This window comes from Eupeodes corollae, chromosome 3 (assembly GCF_945859685.1).
Source record: "Eupeodes corollae chromosome 3, idEupCoro1.1, whole genome shotgun sequence".
Lineage (NCBI taxonomy): Eukaryota > Metazoa > Arthropoda > Insecta > Diptera > Syrphidae > Eupeodes > Eupeodes corollae.
In genome coordinates this window covers 63,921,621-63,934,133 of record NC_079149.1, presented here as the reverse complement: position 1 = coordinate 63,934,133, position 12,513 = coordinate 63,921,621, and the positions used below count along the sequence as shown (strand labels likewise).

The 12,513-nt window shown below is 31.1% G+C and overlaps 1 protein-coding gene across 1 annotated transcript; it reads left to right on the top strand.

The window, feature by feature from the left end:
• Positions 1 to 9,899, top strand: LOC129951315 (chaoptin). Its single transcript, XM_056063410.1, has 15 exons — positions 1 to 185; positions 532 to 659; positions 712 to 872; positions 3,317 to 3,486; positions 3,599 to 3,751; positions 3,815 to 4,017; positions 4,075 to 4,176; positions 4,416 to 4,560; positions 4,801 to 5,055; positions 5,115 to 5,726; positions 5,799 to 5,893; positions 5,958 to 6,147; positions 6,217 to 6,412; positions 8,814 to 9,315; positions 9,380 to 9,899. Exons 2-15 carry the CDS (start codon positions 535 to 537, stop codon positions 9,759 to 9,761), a joined length of 3,291 nt encoding a protein of 1,096 aa, XP_055919385.1. The 5' UTR covers positions 1 to 185; positions 532 to 534; the 3' UTR covers positions 9,762 to 9,899.
• Positions 9,900 to 12,513: the final 2,614 nt, after the last annotated feature.

Genomic DNA, 12,513 nt, shown 5'->3' with positions numbered 1-12,513 from the left:
CTTTAGTTGGCAAAACAATCTCATTCAACGAAGTGAACCAAAATAATTATAAAACAAAAATTGATCTATAAAAGTCTCGTAGAATTAATAAATGTGAACAAGTGCATTAACTGTGTTTCAATATTTATAAATAAAAAGACAAATGCAAAAGCATTTTCTTAACCATTTCTTTTCTTCGTGTCCACGTATGTATTTTGAATATCTTTTTTTTAATTTAAACAACAATACAGGATGAAAGATGTTCAATTTTTAATACATTTTTTTTAAAATTATATCAATGAGTATTAAAATTAATTAATAATTAAATAATAAAGCTATAAAAAGTATCTTTAAAAAGAAATGAGAACCGCTAAACATGCACTAATCGAAAAAAATTATAAAATAAAAGAGTTGAGCAGCGAACCCCCGTATGTGAAAGTGAATACAAGTTGACTTGTCATTTTGCCTTGAACCATAACTTGTTTTATTTATTTTGTTTTGGTGTCTGACTGCGAATCAGTACGTATTTAATTGTTTTTCTTTTTCTTTTAGAACATGAATTGGACGTATTCCATTTTTAGTTACCATTGTGCGCTGTTTGCAACTTTTCTAGTTTATTTACAAATTCAACGTTGCACTTCCGTTTACCATGAAGAACCGAAATATAAATGCCCCGAGAGGTTTGATAGAATATTTATGAGTGGAATATATTTTAATGATTTAAAATTTTAGGGCTCAACTTATTTATCCATGTTATTGTGAGAAAGGTTCCGATGACGGAATATCTGTAAGATGCGAGAATGTTAATCTCGCAACATTATCTGTTGCTCTTCAAAATCTTGGAGCACTTAGTCCGTTAATATTTGAGCTTACAATTTACAAAGGAAAAATAGGTAAGAAGTTAATAATGAAAGAAAAAAGATTTTAATTTTGAAATTTCGAAAACAATTAAGACAAGTGAGTGTTGTCATTTGCTTTAAATGAACAGGTTACTAAACATTAAATTAAATGCGCAACTTGCTACCATAATTCAAAGCTATAAATTGGTCATAAATGATAACGGTTAAATCAAGTAATTATATTGTAAACCCGTAATCTTATCTAGAAACAAAATTGAAACATAGAATTAAAAAATTTAATTTATATATAGTATATTTAATAAAAAGGGTTGGTAGATCTGATTAAATTATCGAATTCAATTGTTCAATATTGTCGAACATTCAAAAATGTTATCTTATTGGTTTCATCATATTTTTTAAGGATAATGTACAGTCTGATAAGGCTTTAGTTTATAAAGTGTCTTAAGTGATTATTTGATCGCACGCACATCTTTCATTTGAATTAATGCTGTTTTAATCCAATTATATTTTTGTTTAACGTCTCATTAACCAGCTTAAGTAACATTTAAACTTATTTAGTTTACAAATCCCTTGTTAGTGCCGGAGGTCCAGCTTCAGCTCAATAAAAAAATAAAAAGTCAGCAGGTGTCGATGGGATATTGAAAATATACAATGGCAATTGCGTAGCCGACGATCTAATTGCGTACAGAACTGCCGGAAGGTTAAGGTTATTAATTCTTTTGCAGAGTGATTTCGACACGATTCAGCAATATTGCGACGACTGGAAACTGAAAATAAATGTCGGAGACAATTTTGTTCCGGACTCCGTCGATTAGGGCCACGAGGGATACGTGCAAGAATTGGCGCAAGATGGTCATCTTTGATCTTCAGGGGCAGAAATTAGCGTGCAAAAGTGCAGTATCTCGGTATCTGGTTAGATCAGTATTTATATTTCGAAAGAAATATACATAAATGCTGCTCTGACCAGAGCCAGAGGAGCCTTCGCTCTGGCGAAACGCCTGTTTTAAAGCAATCGGCTTGATCCCAGAGTGAAGGTAATTTGCTACATGGCCCTCATACGGCCGACGATCGTTTATGGTTATCCTTATCCAACTTAATTAATTACAAAACTTTAATAGAGTTTAAACTTTGTCAATCAAGCAGACAGCAAAACCATGCTTTAAGATTGTTAATGAATGAAATTGTACAAATAATTGCTAGTAAAAAAATCTATCTAATCTAAAATCTAATCTAAATTCGTTATCCTCTGTGGTTCAACGTTGCCCCTTCCCAGATGGAGAAGTTTCGGGTGTTCGAGCGGCAGAGTTTACGACGTTCTACCGGCTTATATCGAACAGCCGAATCTTCTTTCGTGCACTACTAGTCCAACTAGATCCTATACAACGGGGCTCGAACCAACAGAATTGACAATTTCGTTATAAAACTCGTTCGAGGTCACATTGCAAGAGCTATGTCTTCGACCAACAATTTAATTTTCGGGGCGTTCTATCCGAACGACGAGTATTTAGAAAGTGCAAGTGCACGATTGAGCGGATTCATTCCACCAGAGGCATGGCTCTTTTTAGATAGATGCGATAGATAAAAAAAACATGGAATAAGAAAAAACGGGACAACAAAATATGAAAAACAAAAGATGTTAGATAGTTAGATTTGCTGCTGTAGTTGTTCTAGTTTTAGGTAGTTTGTAGGTAGCATAAGTAGTTTAAGTTAGTTTTAAGTTTTATATAAGGACCTAATTTTAAGTATTAATTTATTTATTGAAACTAGTTCTTTTAAATTTTCTAATAAACAAAAATAAATAAAATTAATTACAGTAAAATAGATCTTAGAGCCGAAAGGCATTAGTATTAAGTGATATATTTTAACTTAGAGTGTCCGTATGAGACCAGTAAGTTCGTTGTAAGTTATGGTTAAAAAGGCTAATCTTATGGATTTTTGTCTAGCTTTAAGATAGTTTTAAGAACAGTTCTTGGGTTTAATCCCTACCTGTGCCACTTAAAGTTTTTGTTCACGGTTCCTGCCTCTTGCGACAAATCCTCTAAGAGTACTTCTTGTCATAAAAAGTGTTTTCTCAAATTAACAGTTCGGATTATGTTTAGCGTTCTAAGTCACCGGCGACTAGTTCTCAACTGACCGTTACGACAACTAATTTATTTATTTAGTTTGTTTCTAACAGCAAACAAATTTCAATAGTTATCTTCCTTGTTTGTTCCTTTCAAAATAAACTACATTTTTTTTTAAGTTATAATTCTTGCCCTTAAATTTTTCGAGTAGTACTTTGTCAAGTGAAATTAATTTTACATTAAGAAACTATATCTTTTTTAAAAAGCAAGTGAAAGATGTACTTTTTTCAATAAACATTTATATTTTATATTAACTTTTTTTTGTATTAATTTTTCCACATTTGCAATATATAGTTCTTAACGCGTTTTAATAACTAAGTGCAGATTTGTCCTTAACTAACTCACCTTTTTTAGCTCGCTTGTATGGACCACTCTTCGCCAAAATAAATGCTCGAAAATTGATTTTCAATGAAGTGGCACTTGAATCGATTGAAGAACACACTTTCCATGGATTAAATAAAACCCTTGAAGAATTGCATATTATAAACAGTAAAATTGAAAGATTCCCTGCAGAAGCCGTTGGGGTAATGAATTCAAATAATTTATATTTATTTTATATATTTGTTTCATATTATTTATTTATGCATATTTCTAAATTTTTTAATTTCAATGGACATTTGTGTATCTTATTCTTAGATCCTTAGTAAACTAACAGTCCTAAATATTCATGGACACAACATTGAAACATTGAACAAAGATATTTTCGTAGGAAGAGAAATTGCAAATCGTCTTGAAACCCTTCGATTAACTAACGGTACTTTGAAAGATCTTCCAGTTGAATCATTTCAGGTGAATTAATGCTTATAATTGCATTTTAAAAACTAATACTTCTTTTTGATACACCAACTATAGCTGCTACGAAAACTTAAAACGCTGGACTTACATGGCAATCGGTTGACAGTACTGAAAAGAAACCAATTCAAGAATTTAAGAGATGTTGAGAATCTTGATATCAGTTTTAATAATATCACTAAATTGGAAGCGATTAATATAGCTGATTTAACCAAGCTAGGATGGTGCAATGTTTCAAACAATGCAATTGCGGATCTGCCACGGTCAGTTGTTTACATTGAGTTCAACAAATATTTAATTTTCTTATATTTTTGTTTTAGTGGTACCTTTGCCCGAAACTCAGTTCTTAAAGTCTTAAATCTTTCATTTAACATGATACAGCGATTGGATGCAAATAGCTTCAGAGGAATGCGATTTTTAAGGTTAAATATTGTATAGCAAGAATTTACACAAGGTTTGAATTATCCACTACCTACTCAGTTATACAACCGACAGTTAAGAGTTAAGACAATCGAGTATTACCCGAAAAATCACAAATCTAAAAAACCTACCCTCTACTACAAATTTTGTTTGTTGCTAAAGTGGTGGCAAATTCAAATCTTGCAGTAACACTAATTTTTTTCAAATTATAAATTATAACTTTACTTTATTTTATATAAAGACGCTTATACTTGAATGATAACCAATTGTCGGACATTGGAAGAGGAACTTTCGGATCAATTACTCGAATAGGTACAATTGACATTGCCAGAAACTTAATGAAGAAAATCGAATTCCAAATGTTCTCCCAATTGAATTATGTTGAGGTATGTTTTTCGTTTTTGATTTACACATACTATTTTAACGGTCAATTTTTTCACAAAGTTCTATTTTTCTTATAATCGTTTTACCTTAAAATTGAGTTCTAACTTATTTCTACATCAAGTTCTACAGTATTAGAAGTCTAATTTAGATCTCAGTTTGAGTAAGAACTTCGATTTATAAGACCCTAAAATTGGATGGTGTTAGGATATTATATCACTTCAATTGAAACAATTTGTTTTCAGATATTAGATATGGCAGAAAACAACATAACGGTTATTGAAAAACATTCATTTAAGGACATCTATCAATGTAAAATCAACATATCACATAATGCTATTGAAAAAATAGAGCCTTTAGCTTTTGAAAACTGTATCAATATAACCGTATTGGATTTATCACATAACAAATTGACTGAGTTTGTTAAAGGTTCTTTTGATGAAACAACTTTTCCCACTGAATTTCAAATTTCCCATAACTTCTTCACGGATCTGTCTCAGGCAATTTGAATATTATTTATTATCCATAGTTTTGTTATAACTTGTTTCACTTATTACAGATTCCCTTGCAAAATATGTCAGGACTAAAAATATTAAATGCCTCATTCAACAGCATAGAGACAATTCCAAAAAATACTTTCCCAAAACTTTACGAATTGCATACAATTGACGTTTCACACAACAATATTTCTACCATTGCAAATGGAGTCTTTCAAATGTTATTCTCACTCAGAAATTTAAATATTAGTCATAATAGCTTGGAAGAAATTAAAACCTCTATGTTTGGAACTATGCCGACAGTGCTTGAATTAGATCTGAGTTATAATAAACTAACTTCGATTGTGAGAGGGGCTTTAGCCAAACTAACCAGTCTAAGGCAGCTTTATCTGCAGAACAATTTATTAGAGAAGCTCTTTCAAATTCCGATATCCCTTAATGAACTTTACATGGCTAATAATAAGTTACAATCAATACCACCTGGAACATGGCCAGTTATGAACTCTCTGCTGTATCTGGATCTGGCTGGAAATAATCTAAGTGACTCTCTGGAGGGAGACAATTTCAAAGGGTTATTGGTCCTACAAACACTAGTTTTGAATAAGAACAACATCAGTTATCCACCAAAACAAAGTTTAACTGATATGTCAACATTACAATATTTGCATTTGGAGGTAAAAATGTTTTTTTTTTTTTTAAATAAAGTCATGTTCTTCATTATTAAATAGAAATATAATTAATTTTAGGAAAACAATATAACGAAATTGGAAAAAAGTGCCTTTGGAAAGCTACCAGTTTTATTCCACCTGAACTTGTACAACAACAGTATTACTGAAGTGAGGTAAATTTGTAAACTATAGTCTTTAAATATTACTTTTTTTTTCAACTATAGGATTGTTTTTCAGCAAACGTTCTTTTGATGGTCTTCTTCAGCTTTTATTATTGAATCTCTCCTCAAATGCCTTGGATACTATTCCAACTGAAACATTTTTAGGACTTCCTTCGTTACGAACTCTTGATTTATCAAATAATAATTTAAAAAAACTGGACAATAAAACCAACGGTGTCCTAGACGATTTGATAAGTTTGGAAAAGGTTTGTTTTTCGATATTAATATTATTTAGATTTAGTAGAAATTTGTAATTAATATATTTTTTCTTTCAGCTTAATCTTAGTCATAACAAAATAAGTTTTGTAACAAAGAAATCATTCCCTTCCAATAAGTATATTCCGTATAATTTGAGAGAATTGGATTTAAGTTATAATTCTATGCCAGTTCTGACGTATGACATAACATTTGGTACTAAAAAATTATACAAACTTGATCTTTCACATAACCACATCAATGAGATAAGAAAAGGTAAATTATTCTATTGAAATATTAAAAGTTAACAAACACAAATCTTTAGTACTATAAAATTAAATCTTTTTATTTTGAGTCAACAGTAATCAAACAAATTTTTATATTGAATATGATTGCTTAATTAAAAGAAGTTAATTCGTAGTTACTTAACTAGTCAGCATACTTACCAAACAATATTTTCCTAAAGGGTTCAGCTGTTCAAAATTCCACTTTTTTTATTAAAAATGTTAACAATAACAAAAAACGGTTTTAACGAGGCTTGATACAAATTTAAGTACCTCACGAAGTTACCAGATATTATAGAATCTTCCACAGTTTTGGTACCGAGAAGTGTAGGACTCTTACCACACTAAAACCACTGGTTAATCAAGACCAATCTATGAAAGATCGACAAACGAATTATCATTTTTAATTTTTAATTTCCTTCCTTAGATTTTAGACTATCAGCTTATGGAGTTTGGTTGTTCTAAATTTTTAAAGAGGTGCTGTTCTGCGCTAGCAAATCCACTGCGTAAGCTTTTCCATTTATCCTATTCTTCTGGGCTCGTTCCGAGTAGTTGAAAAACTGGATTTGCCCAGCCAACCCCAAAAAAAAAAGGCGAATCTTCTTCTCCCACGAACTACCGACCGATAGCACTAACGTCCCTTCTTTTCAAGGTCATGGAAACGCTGATTAACTATCAGCTCAAGAAATATCTCGAAGAACGGAAGCTTCTTAATGACCGGCATTATAGCTTTCGTAGCAATAGGCCCAATGATGATCTCATGGTTTATCTCACCGAACAGTGGAACAAATTTTTACATCGTTTTGAAGAAAGAAAGATTATTGCACTTGATATTTCAAAAGCATTTGATAAAGTCTGGTATCTTGCTCTTTTATCGAAAATGTGTGCTATCGGTATCGACTAATCTCTTCTTCGTTCGATTAGAAATATCCTTTCGAACCGTTCAATACAAGTTTTTTGGACGGATTCAAGTCTGAAACTCATAAAATAAACGATGGTGTGCCCCAGGGCTCCGTTTTGTCTCCGACCCCCTTCCTAATTTTTATAAATGATCTCCTTTCTGCTACTTCTAATCCAATACATTGTTTCGCTGACGATAGCACTCTTAGCTTTTCATATTCGTTTCCAGACTCACAACCCTCCTCTTCGAATGTGAAACTGCAACGGCAAAATATGATTAGCTCATTAAATTCCGACCTACACAGCATTGTACAATGGGGAATACAAAATCGTGTGGAATTTAATGCTTCGAAAGCGCAATGCTGTCTTCCATCGATAAAGCCAGATAAATCCTCTTTGCCACTATCTATGAGTGGCACGAAACGGAAAATCTCGGCATCCTCGGAATGTGCATCAGCAACGACCTTTTGTGTAGCGATCACATACGGGATGTTGCCAAAAATTCCGCAAGATGTCTAGGTTTTTTTTGAGACGTTGCAAAAAATGTTTCTCTCCGTCTGATCTGGCTACAATCTACAAAACCTATATACGTCCGAAACTTGAATATAACTGCCATCTCTGGGCTGGTGCTCCAGTAACTTATTTAAGCCTCTTGGACGGTATTTAAAGAAGAGCTTTTAAAATGATTGATGACATTAACATCATCAAATTGTTTATGTCACTCGAACATACACGCAAGGTTTCTTGCCTTACCCTTTTTTAACGGTATTTTAACGGACTATGCTCTAGTGAAATAGCCAGTTGCATTCCTCTCCTTAAACAATTTAACCGTAATACCTGCGCTTCTACGAATGCCCATCAATTTACCCTTGAGCCCAACTTCGGCCGTACTATGAACTACAGAAATTCTTTTTTTAGCCGTACTACGCAAATGTGGAACGCCTTGCCACGCTCTATCTTTCAATGTCATTGCAATGTTTTTAGTACTGTTTGTAATCAAGTTCCTTGGCAAAGATTTGACCAACATCTAAGAATATAGCCGAGAGTACTTGTGTTTCTTTAAATGCCTTTTCCACCGAATTCGTTGTTCGACGTACTTGGTCTATCTAAATCTTAATTGATGGTTTAAAATTAGTTTTTTTCTTCTATTATTTAAACTTTTGCCATGACCGGTATGAGCGGTTTGATTGATGTAACTACTGTTATTTCCTTACCTTGTTTCTGTATAACAAGGACTTCTAATGATGTGGAAAATAAAACACCACAAAACATTGAACAACCCATTTCAAATCGCAACAAAATAGTGACCAACTAACTGCAAATTATAATATCATAAGACATTCAAAAATGAGAAATTTTACCGATTTTTTGTTGGAGATTCAATTTTATACAAATCATAGCCCTTTTCGTACCAAGTTTTTCTAAATAGTTTTTGATTATTTTGTTTTTTATTTTATTTTTTTGATTTAATTTGTATATTTATTTTTAAACAGGTGTTCTTGGAAATATGACAAATTTAAGAACACTAGATTTGTCATACAACAGCTTAAGGGATTTGGTATCAGGTGAAATTTTCATAAATCTTCCAGACAATCTAACCACAATCAATGTTCGCAACAATGAAATATATAAAATGCCATTTGATAAAATGTTGGCACAACTAAAACTTACAAACCTCGATTTGCGTGAAAATCAATTGGAAAAAATTCCTGTTAGTCTTCTAATGGCAATAAAAAATGGAACAGAAGTCCTTTTCAATGGAAATCCCTTGTATTGTAATTGTGCTGTTCGACCCTTTAAGCATTATCTACTCTCGCAAACCAATGTTTCGGAAGAATATGCCAATATTATGTGTTCAATGCCAGCCCATTTATCTAATCAACCTTTGATTTCAATCGCTGATGAGAATTTACAGTGCAGTTCGGAAGATAATAAAATCTACCAAGAACAAATATTCGATATTTTGCCAGATGTGCGTTTCCGAGAAGTGAACGTGTAAGTATATTTTGTTGATATTTTTACTTTGTAAATATTTTAATTTAATAAAATTTAATTGTAGAAAAGACGACCAGGTCATTGTAAAATGGTATGTGACTTCAACTAGAGATATTGCTGAATTTTCTGTCTACATTCGAAACAAGAAAAATGAAATATTTTATCAAAAGGAATTTGATTACGAGCAGAGATCAGCTAGAATTGCAGTAGAAAATATAGAGAAAGCAACCAAAAATGGAAACACTGCCGAAATATGTGTTATATCGAAAGAAAGCAGTGGCACAATAGGCCGGTGGTTTGAATCGCAATGCGTAAAAACGCCGGATATTTCGAAGAAATCTTTTCGTGGAAGTTTATGGGCTCGCAGCAGTTCATCAAGCAACAGAAGTTTGGGTTTATTATTCAACATAGCGCTTTTGGTGATAATTAATTATTCTACCTATTAGCTTTGAGGTCCTTTTAATATTGTTATATCGTTTTAAATATAAACATGCTGTTATTTGTATAGATTTACCTTATACAAAAAAAAATTGTTAACAAAGCTAACTTATTAAAAAATATAAACAAGGATATTAAATTTAGTATTTATTTGTGCCTCAATTTGTGGCTTCAGATTTGCTTTGATACGTTTTTGACTTTTGGAATATCATTTTTTGGCTTTTGTTCATGTGAAATATTTGATCAGATTCAAAATATCTGATAATTCGAACAAGATTGCTGCAAAATGTAACCCAAGTTGAACAAAATATGTAATAACTTTTCAATTAAAAACGTGATTTTATACATTTTTGAACACGCTTTTGTGACAATTTCAATGATACAAATGCAACGGATTGTTATTTATGGTAGAACTAAAATGTTTGCAGTAATGTCCGAAAGGAATAAAATAAACAATGGGAAACTAATAAATGTTGACAGATAGTAAATGCATGATGTTTTCTAATTCCTGGTAAAACTTAAACTGATCCAATTGTTTAGCAAAAGAAAAAACATTAAAAGGAAAATGGTAAAAAAAAAGTAAAAAACAAAAAATTATAGTTTGCAGATACTCGTAAGGTACAAAAATATTGGTCCAACATTAAATAGCTTATAATTATCTATGTACGTATTAATTCCAATTAAATACAAGAACTTGTAATTAAAGGGGCAGAAAATTAAAAATTGTACTTTCAATTGATCAGAATAAGAAAAATAGAATAAAATTAAAAAAGACGCTGTTGAATTATTCTTAAAAAATATATTTGAATCTAAATTCAATTTTTACCAACTTTAAGTAATGTTTTACAAAAAAAACTGTCAATTCTATTTTTCTCATTTTTTTTTTGATTTATAAAAAAAAAACCCTGAATTGGATTTTTTCAAAAATGTACTTGTTTGGTATCACATTACAATGTATTATATAAAGTTTAATTCAAGTCTCTAGCGTTTTTTGTTCGTAAGATTGTTAGGGTTAACCAACATTTTCTTTTTTTTAAACTGCTATGGTAAAAAGCCACCCACCAAACGTTGCGAACGTACGGACGCACAGACATCTTTCTAAAATCTTTTATTTCGACTCTAGGGACCTTGAAACGTCGACAAATGTCAAAATATTCAATTCGACAAATCGGACCCATTACAATAACTTCCTATGGGAAGTTAATGAAAATAATCAAACTAAACCAATTATTCCCATGTGTTGGGTTTCATCGTAGTTAAACAGAATCAGATGAAAATGATGAGCAAAACAAGTAACTAACAATAAATTCGGAAATATTGTTCTTTTGTAACATAGTTTTGTTTATTCAAATAAAATCTGAAACAAAAAATTAAATTATAACTGATGGAATTAAACACTTTAAGAAAATGGGTAAAAACTTCCAAAATTTATATTTCAAATAACTATTTCGTACTGGAAATTGTATCCTCATTTCTTATCAGCACAGATAAGTTACAAATGCTTTCCTTTTATTTGTAATCTTCCTATTTCATACGTGCTTTTCTTAATATAAGTCCCACAAGGATGATTTCTTAAAACTCTTTAAATTAAAAGATCAACAGAAACCCAAGAAAAATCGAAGGAGCAAGTTAACAGAAACCTGCGGAAAAAGAAAGTAGCAAGTTATCACGTAACCTAGATAACTTGCTTCCTGAGCATTGTTTGGATAAAGTTTGTTACGATATGGTTAAGTTTAAATTATGCTATTTCTCGATTAAAGCAGATCTAAGGCCGCTGAGTGATTTGGTTACACAATCGATGAATTATGGTCTAGTACCTAAATCAGAAAAAATCCTCGATACACTGTGCAAATAAAGCTTCTAGAATATTTGTGTGGTAAAACCTAGAGTTCATCTATTCATCTAAATTGTATAACTTTAATTTGTCCGCTCATACCCTCGCACATCATGATGACCTGATAATCTAAGTCTATCTGATTAATATATACAAAACCTGGACTTATCAGACAAATTTAAAAGTAGGTATGACTGCCGCACTTTTTTTGTTACTTGGTGTTTATTAAATGTTACTTGGTGTTTATTATATGTCTAAAAACAGGCTATTTTAAAACTATTTTGAGTCGCAAGCTGTTGAGCGAATAAGTAAAATAAATTTAATTTTTTATTAAGAAACATTCTGCAAGTGATACACATACAGTAATATGGTTTTATTTGAAAAACAGTGTAACATCAGCTCTTATTTTTAAAACAAAAATATATTATTTAAAACGAATTTCATTATGGAAACAGAATTTCAAGTATTTAAAAATATTCTATATTCTTGCTATCTGCATTTTTTGGCTTTTGTTCATGTGAAATATTTGATCAGATTCAAAATATCTGATAATTCGAACAAGATTGCTGCAAAATGTAACCCAAGTTGAACAAAATATGTAATAACTTTTCAATTAAAAACGTGATTTTATACATTTTTGAACACGCTTTTGTGACAATTTCAATGATACAAATGCAACGGATTGTTATTTATGGTAGAACTAAAATGTTTGCAGTAATGTCCGAAAGGAATAAAATAAACAATGGGAAACTAATAAATGTTGACAGATAGTAAATGCATGATGTTTTCTAATTCCTGGTAAAACTTAAACTGATCCAATTGTTTAGCAAAAGAAAAAACATTAAAAGGAAAATGGTAAAAAAAAGTAAAAAACAAAAAATTATAGTTTGCAGATACTCGTAAGGTACAAAAATATTGGTCCAACA